General features: G+C 35.0%; 2 protein-coding genes across 8 annotated transcripts in view; one reads left to right on the forward strand and one right to left on the reverse strand.

Moving 5' to 3' along the window:
* Positions 1 to 2,654, reverse strand: part of LOC125683362 (methenyltetrahydrofolate synthase domain-containing protein-like) — a 15,066-nt gene extending 12,412 nt beyond the window's left edge. Inside the window, exon 1 of one of the 6 annotated variants that reach the window (XM_056142558.1) lies at positions 2,465 to 2,654. The gene's annotated coding sequence lies outside the window, so the exon portion shown is untranslated. Of the gene's footprint in view, positions 1 to 1,179 lie in introns of all 6 variants that reach the window. The other 5 variants (XM_056142559.1, XM_056142562.1, XM_056142563.1 and 2 more) reach the window with 5 other exon arrangements.
* Positions 2,632 to 21,254, forward strand: LOC125683363 (hydroxymethylglutaryl-CoA lyase, mitochondrial-like). Of its 2 annotated transcripts, XM_048924432.2 has the most exons (10): positions 2,632 to 2,737; positions 2,904 to 2,972; positions 4,934 to 5,041; positions 5,257 to 5,352; positions 5,869 to 5,927; positions 7,888 to 7,977; positions 8,213 to 8,276; positions 12,529 to 12,717; positions 18,650 to 18,775; positions 18,889 to 21,254. In XM_048924432.2, the coding sequence occupies exons 1-10, from the start codon at positions 2,660 to 2,662 to the stop codon at positions 18,991 to 18,993; spliced, it is 984 nt and encodes a 327-aa protein (XP_048780389.1). In that variant the 5' UTR covers positions 2,632 to 2,659; the 3' UTR covers positions 18,994 to 21,254. The 2 variants fall into 2 exon arrangements, with proteins under 2 accessions (XP_048780389.1, XP_048780391.1); XM_048924434.2 differs by lacking the exon at positions 7,888 to 7,977 and having other exon boundaries at positions 2,636 to 2,737.
* The last annotated feature ends 350 nt before the right edge of the window (positions 21,255 to 21,604 follow it).

Genomic DNA, 21,604 nt, shown 5'->3' on the forward strand with positions numbered 1-21,604 from the left:
GATATGAATTTAAATCTACACTGCTTATTAATTTGACATATCTACCCCAAAGGCCTGTGGTTCTTCTAAAGAAGCTTTCCAAATAATTTTATTATTACTCGGGGTGTGCAATTGAAATAATTAACTACTAGCCCAGGGGCTAGTGGCAGAAACAAAGTTTTTAGCCCTAGATCTGTCGGTCAATAGCTCCTGGACTATAGACAGTACATACATGGTAAAAAAAGCCTAAATATGGAGTTAATTATAATACAAGCAAGTTGAATTACAAATATACAAAGAATGGTCAGTTTGATACCGTTTCTTATTAATCAATTTGTTTGGAAGCATCTGGCCAAGTGGTGAATAATTCAGCTTCATTACGTCATGTTTAAAAATATTTGTTTCCCCTTCTTCCGACCCTAAACTTCAGAGGAGGGTAAGTAAGTAGGTAAAAAGGATGTTTTTAGCCAGCAGAATTTTATCAAATATGAAATTTCCCATGACCATTAACAAAATCTGTACCAAAACATCATAAAGCACATCATTCCATGTTTCCTCGCCAAGTCATTTCTTGCGTATAGTTCTGCTTTGATTTTACAATTAGGGGAAGGTGTTATTTCGGACAGTACTCCATGCATTTCGGAAATGCTGATTATCTAACCACTGGACATAAGACATATTATAAACGGTTGATTCGTTGAACACTCAAGTTTCATCGGATTTTTTCCTGCAATTTATGCCACATATAAATATTTAAATGTTGTAACTACGGACAATGCGGTTGTTTATTTTGGACACATGGTGTTTTAACTTCGGACAGTTTGTAAATTCGGTTGCTGTCTTTTATTTCGTGGTTTACAGGTATTTTTTCATTTTTGCTCATTATGACAATTTATATTTTGAAGTGATTTTGATTCTGGATATAATTTTTTAATCATATCGGTAACTTTTACCATAAAACTAGGTTACGACAGGGACTTGACTTTGCTTATGAAACAAAATGGATGCTGGCAACTTTTACAGCAGTGTTAGTGAAGGTCATGTATTTAAATAAACCAATCAGAGCTGAGTTACACATGCACATATAACAGATGTTTTCCAGTTTGTAAATATATTAAGTTTGTAAATAAGTTTAAATTGAGAATAAATAACAATAGAAACATAGATATTCTTTCTTATTGACTGTCGGAAGTATCACACCCATCCGAAATAACAGCCGAAGAACACCTGCACGCTCTAACACCCTGAAGTCTTGTGTCTCCTCGCTTCTAGTGTAGACGACATTCCTCCATGTTGATGTAGCAGGCCAGTGAGGCAACCTCTATTCATACTGTTTTTAAAATTTTAAATCGAAACTAACTACAATATAGAAACTTCTGGTCATTATCAAATACTGATCTGTACCGGAAAGGACCTTGGAACTTTTCCGGAAATAAAAAAAAAAAAAAACTTGGCCAGAATGACGGAATAAATCTAAAAACTTTTGGGTCGGTGGGACTTTCTCAGACAAATCAGCATATAAACGATTGCAAGAATATCAAGATTTATATAATGATTATGCAGATATAGAAAATTTTCTGTGCAGATCCATTCCTTATTTAGTCAATGAAAAGTTTGATTTCATGCAAACTGCAAGGAAACTTGTTTGTCAAATAGTCACGAAGTTGATTGGCATAAAAAAATGTCAATACTAAAAGCCAAGAGATTGGAAACAACTATTATATCTAAAGATAATCAAACAATAAACATGCTAAAAATGGAAATCATACACCATAATTATAAAGCTGTACGGAGTGACAGATGGATAAATGACAGACGAATACATCCCCACGCATCACTGTGCCTGGTAAGTGACACTCAGTTGGTTATGGAATAAGCAGAAATTGTGTTTAGACTAATACATTTTCATGTTTCCGAACATATATGAAATAAAAATTACCGTACAGTCCTGAATATGAAATAAAATGTTGACACATAGTAAGGGTTTCATGCACCATAGATATACTTCATCAAGTAATAGGTCGATCAACTTTAAAAAGTCATTAACAAGAAAATGATGTATACTACTTTGAATTCATTATGATTTTAACTTCAGACAAACGGACTTTAGTCTATGATTTACTAAATGGTTCAAGTACTGACAATGCAGTGAGAAAAGTTTGCAATGATTCAGACCGCATCTAACAATATTACAACACATACACTATTCTATATATATTCCCTCGAGTACACTAAATATTCTAGTGTCTTCGGCAAATGTGTAATTTCTACTAATAACAAAAAATGTAATACGACTCGGCATTGCATCAAGTAACTCGATATATTGAGGAAAATATAAGATAATAGCTAATTTAGACAATATCAAACTATACAATATAAACAAATAAAATATATTCTACATATCAGCACACTGTTAAACCATGCAAAAACGTGAAATTTGATGAAAATTGAAGAAGATATTTTCAACGTGGCACATGGAGGCTACCATTTTGCAACTCTGCAACAAAAATTCACTGCAAACGACATAGGTATAACAATTTCTAGAAAAATAAAAATATGTTCCAATTTTCTTATTTGAATTCATTAAACATAAAATGTAATTTTAGAGAATTTTAAACTTTCTGGGAAAAGTTTTGATTTCACTTTCTGCGGACCAAAAATCGATTTCCGGTTATGCAGAATGGCTTCCTGTTTTGGTCGAATGTTTTCATTTTACAAAATTTGTTTACAACAAGCTAGAAGCTGCTCGACGCACGCAGTATGCAATTTTTTTTTTAAAAAGACATCATTATTTCTTATTTTTCATTAAGGATGAATTTTCTCTCCAGCAAAACTCAACATAATGATTGCTCGAAAATGCAAACTTGCATGTGCTTTAATGCAAAGTTTCGAATTTCCTCGTAACATATCCAATGTTTTTGTAGAGCACCAGTTTACCAGCGTATGTAAAAATTGTTGAAGTTGGACCAAGAGATGGACTTCAGAATGAAAAGGTTTGTAACTGAAATTGCCCTTTTGTTACTGTTTTAAAAGATCAGAACTTTTCCTCAGCCTACATCTAGATCGAGTTTATATATTCTCTTTAGAGAAGTCGAGAGGCATAGCCTTCATCGACTTTGTAAGCATTCATGTTTTGATTCTGAAAACGTGTAAATGCCGGAGTCGGTGATGGTTTATGCTTCGACCAACCTTTCGACTCAGATGTGCCTGGATTTACACAATAGACGAGTTGTTTTCAAACATTTAACAGTAATGCACAAAACTGTCACAAGGAAATCAACACTTACTTGCTTTTAATCCATTTCAACATGTCCCCTGTACTGGGTTTACGGTAATTGGTCTTGGGAGAAGCGATGTCACAATAGGGGACCAGTTAAGAATTGGCTAACATAATCGAGTTGTAATCTATACCCAGGACTGGGGACATGTTGAAATGGATTAAAAGCAAGTAAGTGTTGATTTCCTTGCGACAGTTTTGTGCATTACTGTTAAATGTTTGAAAACAACTTGTCTACACAGCGGGGTTAAGGTGTCCCGAGTAAAATAACAAGTAATAACAGCATATTCATATAAAAGTAAAATTCTTTTAAGCGTCGCATATTTTTAGTAAAAATCGTTTGTCAATATATAAACAAACATCGTATCATGTGGGGAAATCCTTTGCTTAACTATTACGTCGTTATACAAGTGACGTAGAGCTATTTTTATCCGCTAGACTTTTAGTTGTTTATCACTTCGGTACAAGTGAAAGATGCACTCAAATCATTTGCAGTTTGGGCTTGATATGTCGACATTGATATGGTAAATTTAAAGAGTGATACGGATCGGTACAATATCCTCTCAAATATAGCAATTTCCATTATCTCAACTCAAATGTTGGGCATTTTCCACATTCACATCCAAATCATATCTAAAGAAGAAAAAATATTGTACCTTCCGTATCAAAATCACAAATCTGCAATTAGTTACCTTTCTGAATATGCCTTGATCGAAATAAAATATCGTCATCTTTCACCTGTATGGAGTCGATATGTACATGTACATGCGTTGGTTTTCTTTATTCCAAATGACTATACACATCGGGGGCAATATCAAGGTCACAAAGTGATGTAAAGATTACTTTACAGTCTTTCGTGCACATACTTTATATAAAAATATGAGACTTATATATTATCAAAGAAAACTGGGGGAAAAATCATCTGACAAACAGATTTAAACACATACAGCTTGAACACTAGATAACGGCAATAAATAGCGAGAAAATATTATGACATTTTCCCCGCGATACAACTATAGACCTGTACGTCGTGACATACTTTCATATTGTGACGTCACATAGTAGTGCACCGAGGTACATTTTACTAGGGAAACCTTAACCCTGCTGCGTATTGCGTAAATCCAGGCACATCTGAGTCGGTTGATCGAAGCATAAACCGTCACCAACTCCGGCATTTACACGTTTTCCAGAATCAAAACATGAATACTTGCGAATCGACTTCTCTGAAGAGAATATGTCTCTCGACTTCTCTAAAGAGAATAGAGTCTGTATAGTGATCTACTCTTCATCAGCTGAATAAAGATGAATATTACCTGTAATGCTTTTGGAAAAATTTTCTCAGTCTTATGTGTAAAATTTCCCAAATGCATTAAAAAATTGATTGCACAATGTAAACTTAGGAGGGGGGATCAATAAATAAAGTTAAGAACTGAGTAAATATACATGTTGAAATTGTTGTTTTTTAGTTTTTAACTTTATTTGGATGGAAAAGACAATAAACTCAATTTTCCCATTTATCAAAAAAACAATGATAAGATTCCCAATTGAAGAGGACCTGGTACCTGTACCATAAAGTGCTGTGATGGCCCTGGTTAAAGAATTATTGCCCCATGTCTTCTTGTACAATGTTCATACAGAGAAAACCATTAATGAGATAAATGTTGCATATCTGAACAGAAATTTGTGCCAACAGAAACCAAAGTGGAATTCATTAACAAGCTGTCTGAAGCCGGACTGCCTGTGATAGAAGTTACCAGCTTCGTGTCTCCAAAATGGGTTCCACAGGTACGTCATAACTTCTTGTAGGTCAGTACATGGAGTTTATTAACTTGTTATAAGTCAATATGGAATTTATTAACTTCTTATTGGTCAGTATGGAATTTATTTACTTCTTATCAGTCAGTATGGAATTTATTGTGAGGATTGTAAAAAAAAACAAACAAAAAAACCACAGAACCTGTAAGAAAATATACACTTAGTATAATGCTATGGATTTTTAGATGGCTGACAACTCAGAAGTACTGCAGTCAATTAAGAGGTCAAAGGGAATCACATACACAGCTTTAACTCCAAATCTGAAGGGCTTCAAAGATGCGGTGAGTGAAAGGACAACCATTTTGTTACTGCGTTCCACTGGTAGTGGTTGTCCTGGTGATACGAGAATTTTCATCTTTGTGGTTTGTTTGTTTTCAATTTTGCATTATCAGTTAGTATTGATGAAAGTGAAATTTAGGTGATTGTAAATGGGTGATTTTTTTTTTTGTATAGTTAACTGTGAATAATTGCAGAGTATGTAAGCATATGATGAATTCAAGTTTAAATGCTTTTATTCTAACTCTGTTGAGGAACTTTCAGATCTAAGGAGAATGACCTAATGCATGTGATTTATTCTTGTCACTTGACTTCCAGTAATTGAGCTCTTTCCACATAAACTTTAGAGGATTTCAAAAAATTTTGAAACTACAAACAGGGAATATATACAGATGTACCATCAGTACAACTTATTTAGAATTGGGATTAGTAAGAAATCTCTTGCTGTATGCTGTAACACTTTCCATGCGCTCTGATGTTGTTTCATTGTGTTTATATTCTGCTTGTGTTTTGTGTATTAGGTTTCGTGTGGTGTCAGTGAAGTGGCAATATTTGGAGCAGCATCAGAGACATTCAGCAAGTAAGTATAGTCATTAGCAAGTACGTATAGTCATTAGCAAGTATGTATAGTCATTAGCAATTACTTATAGTCATGTAGCGGTCAGCCGAGTTCGATCACGATGGTCAGATAGATCAGTTAGTGGAGCACCTGACTGGGGATTTGGGGAGGCCCAAGTTTGAGTCCTGATCAGGACCATTGCATTTTCTCCCTTCCTGTTACATTTGGTGCGGTAGACCACTCCTGGATTTGCAGGTGAACAAATGCCTGCCAGGGGTTAAAGATCCTGGGATGATGTCTTCAAGTGTGAAGACATTTAAGAAGGGAGGAATGTGGGAGTCGGACATGTTTGACCACTGGTGGCCAGGTAGCTCAGTTGGTAGAGCACCTGACTAAAGATTCAGGAGGTTCGGGTTTGAATCCTGGTTTTGTCTGTTGTATGTTCTCCCTTCCTGTTATAATCATTAGCAAGTACGTATAGTCATAAGCAAGTACGTATAGTCATTAGCAAGTACATATAGTCATTAGCAAGTACATTTTTGCCCAAATATGGGAACGACTGAAATTCAAGATGTCGTAAAGATCTGAGTTGGGAGGCAGCCAGGACAGGCGATTCCGTGAAAAAAACACATTCCAATCTTCTATGGCAGTATCATTTACAGAATCAACAATAGGCAGTGCCGATAGTCTTCAGAGATCTGTCGGTAACGTCTCCGGCTTGGCCCCCTCTCAGGTAGGGGGGGGCAAGGTCGGGCCATTGCGGCAAATCCAGCAAGCGCCTGAAGAGGTTCAGAGTGTGTTCTCTCAATGAAAACACCCTGAGAGGAAGAGTATGCGAGGTGGTGGAAACACTTTCTCGCCGAAGAATTGATGTTGGTTGTGTGCAGGAAACCAGATACAGAGGTGGACATTGTTGCACTTTCAAAAGGGAGTGGTATCAATGACCTCGACGTCAACTTAAGGTAAAGGAGACTCCACTGGTATGGCCACGTTGTCAGATCCAGCAGTGCAGTCAAGTGCGCTCTCAATATACAAGTTCCTGGTAGGCGTAGAGTTGGTCAGCCAATGCTATCATGGAGAGAGCTGACAGAGAAAGATTGAAGAGAATGGAAGCTCTCTACTGCTGACCCTCATGACTGGAAAAAATGGAGATCTGAGGTGAGATCTGCCATGCGTGCAGCAAGTATGTTAGCAAGAACGTATAGTCATTAGGAAGTTTGTATAGTCATTAGGAAGTTTGTGTAGTCATTAGCAAGTACGTATAGTCATTAGCAAGTATGTTTAGTCATTAGCAAGTATATATAGTCATTAGCAAGTACATATGTACGTTTAGTCATCAGCAAGTACATTTAGTCATTAGGAAGTGCATACATAGTCATTGTATATATAGTCATTAGGAATTTGTGAAAAAGAGCATTAAATATTGAACGTAGAACACCAGGCCATCACTCAGTTATATTTGAGTTTCACGATTCTTTAGATTTGCCCCCCACCCCCTCCTACTGCATTTTAATAAAGAAAAATATGTATAAATTGTGTTTAAAATATAGTGTAGTAGGTGAAATGTAATATAAATGGCAATACTTTTCAAATTACATGTATGTATTGCAATATTTTGAACCAATAATATAGATTGTAAGTGTACCCATGTATAATGGTATTAACAAATGGGTGGATCTAAGATCTAAATACGTAATTTTTAGCGAGGATTTAATTTTGACATTATTAGTTAGAGTGATAAGATCACAAAAATTGAATATCGCTAATAATTTATTCCATATCGGAGGTAATAGTTATCTTTCCTGGAATTATAAAGTTGCTAGAATTAACTTTTGCTAATATAATATATACCCATTTTATAGAAAAATTGCTAAATTTGTGTCTCGCTAAAAATTCAACTTATACGATATTAATAGATATGAATAAAATAATTGTTGAATACTCTATCAATCAGACTTGGCACTATTACATTTCTTTTTAGAAAGAATATAAATTGCAGTATATCTGAGAGTTTACAGAGATTTGAGGAGGTCATGAAAGCAGCCAGAGAACTTCAGATGCCAGTCAGAGGGTGGGTACTCTTGGTTTTGTTTGAGGTCAGGGTCCATTTTGTGTCCCGCCACAACGCAGAAGGGGACATAAAATACCGATGTTCGTCTATGCGTCCGTTCTCATACTTGACTTTGTGGACACAACTCCCCGGAAAACGCTAAATGGATTTTGTTCAAATGGCTACGCACAGCAATCTTGTTTAGTTAGAACTGTCAGTGTTATTCATATGAATGAAATTATTCTTAATGTTTTAGATATGTCTCGTGTGTTTTGGGATGTCCTTACGAAAAAACGGTGTCACCAGAAAAAGTTGCACAGGTACGTACTGGGGTATTTCATGTGAAGTTGAAAGGTCAGCGCTTTTATGAAGAAATAAAACACATTGACACAACATATAGGTTTGTTACTGTAAATCTAAATCTTTCCAAAGTATTGCATGGAGGTGTATAGATATACACAGTGGCAGATTCAGGTTGGGGGGGGGGGGGGGCACATGTGAAAGTCAAGTACATGTATTAGCTAAAATACTCAGCCATTTTGGATGCCAAATCTGGAGTTTTCATCCATAGATGCCAGTAATGCAGTCTATGTGAAAGTTTTTTGGACCACACAGGACATTCGGTCATCAATGAACACACCGGACCGAACCAAATTTTGTCAGACCGAAAAACCTAATGTTAAAAAGTGAAACCCATGAAAATGTAAAACCAAGAAAATCTTATTTATTATACTAGTAATACTATACCAGGGATCCTTCCCGCATAATATTTTAGATGGTCCATGCGGTTTAATAACAGTCATTTACGTATTAGGATTTGTGTGATATTTTTAGCCGAGTTGCAACAAAGTTGAACTCGGCTATTGGTTTGGTGATGCAGGCGGGCGGGCGGTTGGGCGTCAACAATTGGTTACCGGATGATAACTCGAAAAGTTTACAATCTAATCAAATGAAACTTGATATATTGTTGGGTACCAGGTAAGGAAGACCCCTATTAATTCTGGAGAAAAATGGTCAAAGGTCAAGGTCACAGTGACCGAAAATAAAATGAAAATTTCAGAAAAATTTGGTTTCCGGATGATAACTCAGAAATTTTAAGTCCGAATCAAATGAAACTTTGATATATTGTTGGGTACCAGGTAAGAAAGACCCCTATTAATTCTGGAGAAAAGTGGTCAAAGGTCAAGGTCACAGTGACCGAATATAGAATGAAAATTTCAGAAATATTTGGTTTCCGGATGATAACTCAGAAATTTTAAGTCCGAATCAAATGAAACTTTGATATATTGTTGGGTACCTGGTAAGAAAGACCTCTATTAATTGTGGAGAAAAGTGGTCAAAGGTCAAGGTCACAGTGACCGAATATAGAATGAAAATTTCAGAAATATTTGGTTTCCAGATGATAACTGAGAAAGTTTAAATCCGAATCAAATGATACTTAAAGATATTGTTATGTATCAGGTAAGGAAGACCCCTATTTATTTTGGAGAAAATAGATCAAAGGTCAAGGTCACTGACCGAAAATAGATTTAAAATTCCAAAAAATTTTGGTTTCAAGAGGATAACTCGAAAATTTTTAATTTGAATCAATTGAACTTGGATATATTGTTGGATACCAGCAAAGCAAGGCCCCTATTGATTTTGGAAATAAAAGGTCAAAGGTCAAGGTCACAGTGACCGAAAATAGATTGAAAACTTTAGACAAATATGATTTCTGGACAGTAACTCGAAAAGTTTAAAACTGAAATTAGTTCTTCACAATTATAAATATGCCACATCATTCCTGACTTTACAATGTATCCCATGCAACTTAGCTCATGCACCCCTGGGTGCATATATTGATTTTTTACTTATAACAAACATTTAAATGACTCCGCGTCAAAATAATAAAGCTCAAAACCTGACAGTGAGACATCGGACATTCCGGTCCGGTGTAAAAAATGACACATCGGACCTGAGGAACTGCACATTGGTCAGGTTCGATGGTCCGATGTCTTTCGCATAGACTGAGTAATGCCTTGTAAAGGAGTATAGCGCACTTGGTATGCAATTTCGCTTACATAAATACTTTTTTCTTGAATATCATTTTTTACAAATATTCTGCTATACAATGTCAGTTTATACTTGTGTTCACCCAAATTACTCAATAAAGATATCTATATGTTGATAGTATCTTTATTTGATAGGCATAAACATCACCGTGATTATATAGAGTATATAGTAGATGTAACGTAATGGGCCTGAAAAATCGCAAACTGTTGCAAAAGGCCACCCTAAACCAGAAATAAAACACTGAAATTGTTTTAATTAAGTATGACTGTACATAAGTCCATTTGAAGAAATTGGGTTTAAGGTGGCCCTCTGGTTGAAAATGGCTAAAATCTGAAAAAATTGTTCTCAAAATTTATACCTTGAGATTTAGCAGCCTGTCAAACGTTAAACCTTTAAATTTACATGCCTGGGTGGCCTAGTGGTTTAGGTGTTCGGTAAATCCCATATTTTCCCAATCTATTTTTTTTTTTTTGCTTTTCATTGGGGGGGGGGGGTATAAATTTGATACATATATTTTAACAAATGTAGTAATTTTCATCATAACTTTCAATATTTGCAAGTTACGACTTGCTAATTTATACCAAGATCACTGTAGTTCCGATAGTTTACACTAAGGCCACACCAATTTTTAAAATAGTTCTTCGGATTTTGAAACAAAAAAAGTGAGGCGAGAGGGCGAAATTATTTTACAAATATTATTTTTAATTTTGGAGATAAAAATTATGAGGCGAGCGAATACAAGAAATATAAATATTTTTAATTGAATTAAGTGTGATTTTAAAAAGCGGGCGCCTAAAAATAAAGATCTTAAATCATCAGATATCATTTGTTTACCACATAAACTTAATATTTTTCAACTTTGTTGATATAGTTTACAATAAATAAGAAGTATTTCAGGTTTCAAAGACTTATTTTCTTTATACCTAATACATGTACTTTGCAACATTAACTGATAAGGTCTTTTTGAAGCATTTTATTTAAGTTTCATTTCTACAAACTTTCGATTCAGAGATATGCATATTGCTAGGGACACATCCAGTTTTGACATTCATTGCAAATGCAATATCCATTGCATCGCTTTGAGCATTTTCTTGAATTTTGATATGACATCACCAAACCTTTTGTGAATTTGTCGTTAACTGTCGGTCCGGTTTAAAATAGTCATCGATCAGTACCCCTTGCTTGTTGTAAGAGTCGAATGAATGGGGCGGTCCTTCAGATAGGACTGCAAAAACTGAGATCCTTGTCACAGCAGGTTTGGCACGATAAAGATCCCTCAGTGCCATAAGTGCTGACCATAGGCCTAAATTTTGCAGCCCTTCACCGGCAATGGTAACGTCTTCATGTGAGTGAAATATTCTCAAGAGAGACTTCAGTCAATATATTGGCTAATCAAACAATCAATCATATGCTATCAATGCTCTCTAAATAGTGGCACCGAATAGCGCTTCAAAAGTTTCATCGGCTTCCAGTTCGATTCCAGCATAACGAACAACTTCCAATCCAGTGTTATGAAGTATCGTACATATTAAGATAGACATCATGAATAACTTAACCGTAATTACACTGTTAGGAAATTTCTCGAGAGCCCGCGCTTCTGTCATTTGTCAGCATATACATCAAAGTTATTTGTGCGCTTATTGTAAAAACTAAAAAAAATATTTATGGATATTTTTGAACACGCGGGCGGATATTATTTTTTGATAATATTATAATTTGGATTTGTTACAAATAGAAGCGGCGAATCCGACGAACTAGATTACAAATTGGCATGGCCTAACCTGTTCCTTTGTGCACAGGGTTTTCGAACCGTAATGTGGCTGACGAAAAGCTAAACAAATACTACAAGGAAAGGGGCACAAATGCACAGCATGTAATAAAAATAGGTCAAGGGAGAAAAATAACTGTTATACAGTTTGACTTCTCAAAAGTAAACATAAAAACTCATGTAGCAACTGTCATATGATATGTAGGCAAAGCTAAACACTCGAATTATCAACCAACGGCAAATGATCTGATGAAATCTATTAAAGGTGCTGCAGCCATGTCAGAAAAATACAGTTTGTAAAAGGGTTGTTGATATGAATGCACCTATGAAAACATTGTACTGTTCATCATTCCACATAGGAACATGGTTTATTAATTAAAGAACGACTCATATAAATGTCAGTAATGCTAAACTGCGGCAGTAATTTATCTTGGTTAACGAAACGTCAAAAACGTTGGCCTTATATTTAAAAATAACACGCCAGTCTATAATTGGAAACCAGCGTTTTCCCTTTAGATTTCTGAGTCGGCCGTTTCATCAGCAAAAGCGCTATTCCTCTTTGTGGTGAAACACCCCCCCCCCCTTAAATCTGCCATTGCTACATATATTTTTCACTTGTAACTCCTGCTTCAATGGTGAATGGACATGTATTGTCTTATTGTCTATGTAGGATAACTCTTGCATCGCAAAAATTAATAGATTTATTGTTCTTAACACTTACAGAGATATTATATGTAATTGTAAAATTATAGGTTGCCAAGGAAATGTTTGAGATGGGTTGCTATGAGATATCGTTAGGTGACACTATCGGTGTAGGAACTCCAGGAGCCATGAAACAACTGATTGCTGTGGTAACTAAACAAATTCCTATAGAAAGGGTGGCGGTTCATTGCCATGATACGTATGGACAAGCCCTGGCAAACATACTGGCTGCATTACAGGTATTTTATTGTCTGATGTGTTTCATACCGATTGTAAGGCCGTTCTTGGCACACTGATTTTGACTATGGATAACTCCGTTTACCTGATCAAGATATAGGGCTCACGGTGGGTGTGACTGTTTGACAGGAGATGCTTACTCCTCCTAAGCACCTGGACGCCGTTTCATCAAATATCGTAACTAGTTGCGTAAGCTTAGTTTGGCGTAACTTTCTGACTAGACTAAATATTTTACGTAAGTCTGTTTCATCAAATGGCGTAAGATTAGAATTTACGCAAGTTTTCTACTAATTAGTAGAAACACTACGTCAGGTCGAACCCTTACGTAAGTACCTTCGTAAGCAAAAATCATGGCCGACTGTTAGCTGTTTGTAAATATATATGGAATTTTTACCGACGAGCTTTGCGTCGTGGTCGATTTTTTCAAGACAGGATGCTTTTAGACGTTTACAACGATAAATATGTAAGGCCATAAGGGTTACTTCCTTTTGAAAACTAGTAAATTTATGGCTTGCCTTTACTGTATGATTATTTTTCACAAGTGTCTATCTGTACATGAATGATGAATGTACAGTGTTATTCCCAAATCCCTTTGTAAAGTAGTCCACCGTAAAGGGAACATTCACTTTGTTTGTAGGCTATTTATAAATCTCTTCAAAACTTCCGCTCTGACTAACTTGGAACAAATGATTAGCGAGCCCGACTCAATTCGATCTCTGTCGTATGGTGGGTGGATTTACTGGAGTGCAATGTATATTTCATGAACAGTTACTTTAAGATCTACTATTTTCCATTGTATATCTTAAATCTTGAAAAAATATCCCGTCTTAAGAGATACATCATATAACTAAATTACGTTAGTTCTTCCAAATAAAAAAAACGTCATTGTAACAGTTTGATACTTGACGAATTTCGGTGATCACCGTGCAGATATATATTTTATGTTATCAAATAAAGAAAAACATCTACATGTATATGTGTATGGGGGGGGGGGGGGGGGGGGGGGGGAGGTCACCCTGCGTTGCTACTCCACTTGTTTTAACAATACGATTTTTTAAAATTTTGTACTGTAAGTGAATGAGAGGAAATTATGAATAAAAACTATTTAGCGAGGTATGATCATGGGCATTAATAGAAGAAGTCTAACACCACCCCCCACCCACCCACATGATGTTTGTAGGAAAATGTTTTGAGGTAATAATAATAATAATAATAATAAGACCTTTATTTAACCAGGATTACATATTTAGCGATAACGCTAGTTTTCAATATGGTCCTGCATATAACATACATACAGACAGATATTAGTAAAATAAACACAGATTAAAAGAAGTAGAATACATATAAACTTAAGAAATAATTATGAATGTAAGATAAATAGAATACAAAATGAAGCTTAAAAAGTATGGTGATAATCTCTAAGATAATTTCTCTTAAAACACGCAACACTCGTTGAGTTTCTTATGTTTTGACTCAAGGCATTCCACATTGTGCTCCCTGAAATGCTGAAAGATCTTCTATAATATTCTGTTTTTGCCCTGGGTATATACAAAATATTTGAATAAGAATTTCTAGTTTGCCTCTGACTGACTTCTGATACATATTTAAAAACATTTAAATAATCTGGCATTAAACCATGTAAAACTTTATACACTAAAATGACTTTTCTATAGACAAAGTAATCTGATAGAGGCAACCAGTTAAGTTCTGTAAACATGACATTAGATGGTGTTTCAAAATTTCTGATGTTAAGAATTACCCTTGCAGCTCGTTTTTGCAATATAAAAAGCTTATTCACATTTTCAGCATTTTCAGCATTTCTTGAGGTCACCCTGCGTTGCTACTCCACTTGTTTTAACAATACGATTTTTTAAAATTTTGTACTGTAAGTGAATGAGAGGAAATTATGAATAAAAACTATTTAGCGAGGTATGATCATGGGCATTAATAGAAGAAGTCTAACACCACCCCCCACCCACCCACATGATGTTTGTAGGAAAATGTTTTGAGGCACTCATAATAGAAGACTCTAGCACCCCCACGATTGAAGAAAATGAAACTTGAGAGAGAAAAAATTGTGGAAATCACTGCAAAAGATTCCAACACCACCCACTCCACCCCACCTCCGAATTAGGATTTTGCATATAGGACAAAAGATTACATGATTTGAAAAGCCACATCTAATTTATGCCCCAGCTGCACCCCCCCCCCCCCCCCCTCCCCCGTCACTTTGCAAAACGATGGTACGTGCCTGTATATAATCCCAAACTGTAAAATATGCACACATATTCAATTTGTTCAAACACATTTAGGCCTATGAGTCTACATTAATTATCCAATTAAAGTATAAATATATAGTTAATATCTATATACAATGTAGATGTATCGTGTCGACCTACATGCACTTAAAATATAATAACTTTTGAAATCATAAAACAACTACTTTTTGTAGAAGAAGAGATGTAAAATATATACATAGGCCTATATAAAAACAAATTGTGTTTATGGAATGATATGTTTGATTTAGTATGCAGTGCCCAAATAGTATGGTATAGGAAAATTTTACTGCCTCTGCCAACACGGCCATCTCTGTCTCCTCCCAATTCCGCTTGTGCATTTTCTTTGTGTTCTTTTCATTCATTATTTTGGTCCAGACGACAAATGAAAAAAAACGAAAGTATGATTTACGCATGCTCAGAACGCGGTAACTAAGAACGTAAGCTTAGTTGAAAACTTAGTCGAGTAGTAACGTACGCATGTATTTACGTCGTTTCGTGAAACGCGGTTTGCGCTAAACTAAGATTATACGTAACTAGATTTACGTAGTCGGCGTAAGACTTAGTTAGTTGAAAATTTACACTTATTGATGAAACGGCGTCCTGATCACACCTCTGGTGTATACAGGGGTCTATGTATGCCCAACTCTCTAGTTTGTATTGCTTATTGGAGTTATGAGATTGATCACTGTTTGTTATCTTCAGATTTTATCATAGGTATTTTATGAAAATATTTCTATGCTGTAAACCGTTAAACTTGTAGGTTGTAACATATTACACAGGCTCAAAAGAATCAATTCAAAAAGATAGTAGAGGTCATTTTGTTAAAAAAAAAAATTACAGGTGACTCTCAATGGATCGAATTTCGATCTCTCAATGTTCTAGATCTCTCAAAGTGAAATCATGGTCCGGATTTTTCTTTCTATATAACTAAGAAAATTTACTATCGATTTCTCGAATGTTCGATCTCTCGAAGTGAAGTAGGGTCCCATAAAACATTTTTTATTGTTTTTCACTCGCAATCTCTCGAAGTGGTGGTAGCATATACACACCATTACCCAAGTGTATGATTATTTCCGCATGGACCTTACTTGGATGTTGTTAAATGCCAGAGGCTAGTGTGGTCATGATAATTAGGTGTTTACATAGGTGAAACATTGCCTGTGCTTCTTTGTGGAGGTGGATACTTGAGTATATATCACTCTACACAGGGGTCTTGTGATGATTAAAATTTGTATATAATCCAACTGTGAATAAAATCTATACTGTTTGTTTTGACTTCATGAGAGAGTTAAGTTTTAGACAATAATTCAGAGATCTACAGACTGTTAAATTTCTGGAGTTTGTTCTTTGTGTAAAGTTACTCTAAAACATCATTTTACTCATTCGTTAGAATTTTGGCTATGGGCGCCTTGTGTAAAGTGACATAAAATTGTGTTCTGCTATTTAGTTAGCGACAGTAGAGCTTTATTAGAAATTAGTTTTGTACGCCTATCTTAGCATGATAAAAGAACTTATAAATACATAAACTTTGAAATCTTTTTATTTATGCAAAATAAGGTTATTTTGTAATCAAATTAACTGCCTGATAAATATGAAGGAAAACGTGTCAAAACGATTCCATAATCTTGCGGGTAAACATTTCCGGTTACTCTAAAATCTGAACCATATGGTCTTACCTTCAATTTCTGAATTTCGATCTCTTGAACTCTTGATCTCTTGAAGTTTTATCAAGGTCCTTTGAACTTCAAATTATCTTGAGTCATTTGTAATCAAATTGAGTCCAAATGAATTGTAAAATTTAATGCATTTATTTGCATTTATTTCCAAGTTTAAAACCATTACAATCTTCGAGTTACATCCCCTGAATTTTTGCTTCCAGGACATAGTCTCAATCTGCTATATAATTTGGCATCTAGTGTAACTTTTGACGAACATGCAATTAGTTCAAAGTTGATAAATATTATTATGACCCCCTTCAAAGAAGAGGGGCATATTGGTTTGCACCTGTCTGTTGGTCGGTAGACCACATATTGTCCGCTCAATATCTTGAGAACCTTTCACTTGATCGTAATGATATTTCATATGTGGGTTGGTTATGAAAAGAAGAGGACCCCTATTGTTTTTCAGGTCAAAAGGTTAAAGGTCAAGGGTCAATCTACTTTGGACATAGGAATATATACTGTCTGCTCAATATCTTGAGAACCCTTTGCTTGACAGACATCAAACTTGGTACACTGGTACATCATCAGGAGAAGATGACATCTAGTGATTTTGAGGTCACATAGTCAAAGGTCGAACTGGACATAGGAATATACTGTCTGCTCAATATCTTGAGAACCCTTAGCTTGACAGACATCAAACTTGTTACACTGGTACGTCTTCAGGAGAAGTTGACCCCTATTGATTTTCAGATCACATGGTCAAAGGTCAAGGGTCAAACTGGACATTGGAATATTCTGTCTGCTCAATATCTTGAGAACCCTTTGCTTGACAAACATTAAACTTCGTACATTGGTACATCTTAAGGTTAATCGATCCTCGTGTGATGTCATAGGTTTTTGCAAAAATCTTTATCAAATTAAACTTTGCACATGAAAGAAATATATCTTCAGAGGGATTTTATTTACTACATAAAATAAAAAATTTGGTAAACTATTGATATTGAAAAAGTGTATATTTTCTATAGATAATCAATTCTTTATAATTAAAAAAATGTTGTTAAGGGCAATAACTCCTATGCTGGTATTTCTCCTACTGCATGTCTATTATGCATGATTTCCCTAATATCCACAATTAATTTATACATATTTATGAATTAACAGTTTTCTTAAACTGTTGACATTTAAAATTTGTCATTTCAACAAGATTTTATCTATTTTAATTCTTCTGTACAACGAAAATGTGTGATTTTCTGATGTTAACATATACTTCCGTTTTTTTTATGTCTGACATCTTTAAAAATGTGGCAACATACACATTTTCTATGGTTATTGTTTAAATTTAACTATATTGAATGGAAATTAATACAGTTTTTGCACTTTTAACCATTATTATTGATAAGTCACATGAGGATCGATCGACCTTAAGGAGAAGATGACACCTATTGATTTTGAGGTCGCGTGGTCAAAGGTCAAACTGGACATAGGAATATACTGTCCGCTCAATATCTTGAGAACCCTTTGCTTGACAGATATCAAACTTGGTACACTGGTACATCTTCAGGAGAGGATGACTATTAATGATCTTGAGGTCACATGGTCAAAGGTCAAGGGTCAAACTGGACATAGGAATATACTGTCCGCTCAATATCTTGAGAACCCTTTGCTTGACAGACATCAAACTTGTTACACTGGTACGTCTTCAGGAGAAGCCGACCCCTATTAATTTTTAGGTCACATGGTCAATCCACTCTTGCCATAGGAAGATATTGTCTGCTCAATATTTTGAATTGATACTACTTTCAATTAAATGATGTGTGTATAACCCTTTTCAATTTTGCACTATGGGGGGGGGGGGGGACATGTGTTTTACAAACATCTTCTGTTCATTTACTTTTTGTTATGATATTAGAAAGGAGTAAGATGATTTGAGGATGAGAAAAAAAAATCACCAAAATGAGCAATACTAGCTAACACTCTTCTTCTCTCTGTCTTAGATGGGTGTGACCGTAGTGGACAGCTCGACAGCAGGCTTGGGAGGCTGTCCTTACGCTAAGGGAGCCAGCGGCAATGTTGCTACGGAAGACGTGTTGTATATGCTTGACGGACTCGGAATAAAAACAGTAAGGAATTTTATTTTGATCCGCAATATTGTTTGTAAAAAGAAAATGAACATTCTTTTTGATAAAGTAATAACGTTTTTCTTGTTTAACTGTTATACTGTCTCTTGTAACAGGGTGTAGATCTGCAGAAAACAGTAGAAGCTGGTCGCTTTATTTCACAAGCCCTGGGGCGTAGTACACAATCTAAAGTGGGACAAGCCATGAAATCATCATTATAACAAGACAGAAATTAGATACCATAGTACCAAAATTTTATTATCATGAAATCATCATTATAACAAGACAGAAATTAGATACCATTTTACCAAAATTTTATTATCATGAAATCATCATTAATTAGATACCATAGTACCAAAATCTTACTATCGTGAAATCATCATCATAACAAGACAAAAATTAGATACCATAGTACCAATAGACTATTAGACTAGCTACCCCTATTAAATTAGACTAGCTACCCCTATCTATTAAATTAGACTAGCTATCCCTATCTATTGAATTAGACTAGCTACCCCTATCTATTAAATTAGACTAGCTATCCCTATCTATTGAATTAGACTAGCTACCTCTATCTATTGAATTAGACTAGCTACCCCTATCTATTGAATTAGACTAGCTATCCCTATCTATTGAATTAGACTAGCTACCCCTATCTATTGAATTAGACTAGCTACCCCTATCTATTGAATTAGACTAGCTACCCCTATCTATTGAATTAGACTAGCTACCCCTATCTATTGAATTAGACTAGCTACCCCTATCTATTGAATTAGACTAGCTATCCCTATCTATTGAATTGGATTAGCTACCCCTATCTATTGAATTAGACTAGCTACCCCTATCTATTAAATTAGACTAGCTACCCCTATCTGTTGAATTAGACTAGCTACCCCTATCTATTGAATTGGATTAGCTACCCCTATCTATTGAATTAGACTAGCTACCTCTATCTATTGAATTAGACTAGCTACCCCTATCTGTTGAATTAGACTAGCTACCCCTATCTATTGAATTAGACTAGCTATCCCTATCTATTGAATTAGACTAGCTACCCCTATCTATTGAATTAGACTAGCTACCCCTGTCTATTGAATTATATTAGCTACCCCTATCTATTGAATTAGACTAGCTACCCCTCTGAAGGCTATTTTAGATGTCCCACTCTTATTCCTTTTTATACTATCGTCTTTTGAAGGACGGCATCACGGTGTCAGTTTTCCCATCCATATGTCTGTCTGTTAGCGTTTTCAAGTCTGGATCATATCTTATACACTGTGAGACATAAGACATCAAACTTGGTCAGTTGATGCATCTCCCAGGAGGGGGGGGGGTAAAGTATGTCACAACCCAAAAGTAGGTTACAGTGGCTTCATTCTGGAATTAAAGCATCACAGCTTGTGACTTCAAGCATGCAGAAATAGATAAATGCATCATGAACATGTAGTTCCAGGGGGTGTGTCATGTACCCTAGCAGTGCAATCTATTAATGGAGAAAATGGAGACATCAATTTCTCTTTCGTAAATCATCAATTACTTCTACTTATCTTCATGTCATTTTACACCAGTGTTATTAAACGTAAGATTCAGAATTTGATTACTAGGAGTATGAAATAACAATCATCGTGCAGGAATAAGAAAGGAGAGGGTATTTAAAAGCTATTTCTCTTACCTAATCTTATTTAATTATGTATTGAAATATTGTTTAAACTGTAACAATCAATGTACAAAGTTTAAAAAATTATCAGTGGAAATTTGATTTATTTTCTTTAATTTGCTGTGCACTGACATGTAATGACTTTTGTTTATGTTTAAAATAGGTCTATGCTACAAATGAGGACAAAGTCCACTAGAAGGTTTAACTAATGTCTGCTCTAATAGAAGGTTTAACTAATGTCTGCTCTGATAGAATTCAAAGTTTTTCTTGATCATTCCTTGACAAGCTAGGTTTTTTTGTAAGTCAAAAGAATGAATATATTCTAAAAATTTTGTGCAAAATCTCACGTCTCAACACATCAAATGAATACGAGAAAAATCTGTCTCGTTTAAAACTCGTGCTCTATTGGAAGATAAGTGATTTATCCTTAAAAGGAACTTTCTTTATAATTTGTTATACTATTGATGCATACATGTTTGAAGAAAACCAGAAATATATATATATATATATATATAGATATATACTCTCTGCACATAAAAGATAATTGACAATCTTTTTACCCACATTGTATGCATTTCATTACAAAATATAGAGTTGTCTGTCTTACATCTGCTATAGCAGTGTGGTTTTGTACAAATGTGGTTTTGTTATCATTGAAATAACTAAGCCTAGTGTTTTATAGAAGTGTTTTTTTTATGGAGATATGTATTGTTTATTAATTTTATCAGTGTGTACATTCAGACATGTTTTGTTATTTGAATATTGTGATGTACTGTTTAAATTTGTTGATATCTTTATTAAAGATGTTTGTTTTATGAAGATGTACTTGCTGTTAATAATTCATTGTTTTGTTTCACTAAAGGCCAGTGTAAGCTGTACAAATGACTGATCTAACAGTGGTCTGTATTTACTTAGTGCAACAAGCACCTGTTCCAGCTGAAAGACGCTGGACAGAGAATGAAATACGTCTTATTACATTGGTCTGTATTTACTTAGTGCAACAAGCACCTGTTCCAACTGAAAGACGCTGGACAGAGAATGAAATACGTAATGCAACATATGGACTATTTCTTAATTACACAAGTATGATTAAATGCTTATACATTCGACATAATTATTTGATATTACTCATAAAGTCTCATCTTTGCAAGCCAAGTGTCCGATTCGCTTACTCC

Source organism: Ostrea edulis, chromosome 6 (assembly GCF_947568905.1).
Source record: "Ostrea edulis chromosome 6, xbOstEdul1.1, whole genome shotgun sequence".
In the NCBI taxonomy this organism is placed as follows: Eukaryota; Metazoa; Mollusca; class Bivalvia; order Ostreida; family Ostreidae; genus Ostrea; species Ostrea edulis.

Coding starts and splice junctions, on each gene's coding strand:
- LOC125683363 (XM_048924432.2), top strand. CDS start 2,660: ATGGCTTCCTGTTTTGGTCGAATGTTTTCATTTTACAAAATTTGTTTA. Junction 2,973..4,933: donor ATGGACTTCAGAATGAAAAG/GTTTGTAACTGA, acceptor ATATCTGAACAG/AAATTTGTGCCAACAGAAAC. Junction 5,042..5,256: donor CTCCAAAATGGGTTCCACAG/GTACGTCATAAC, acceptor ATGGATTTTTAG/ATGGCTGACAACTCAGAAGT.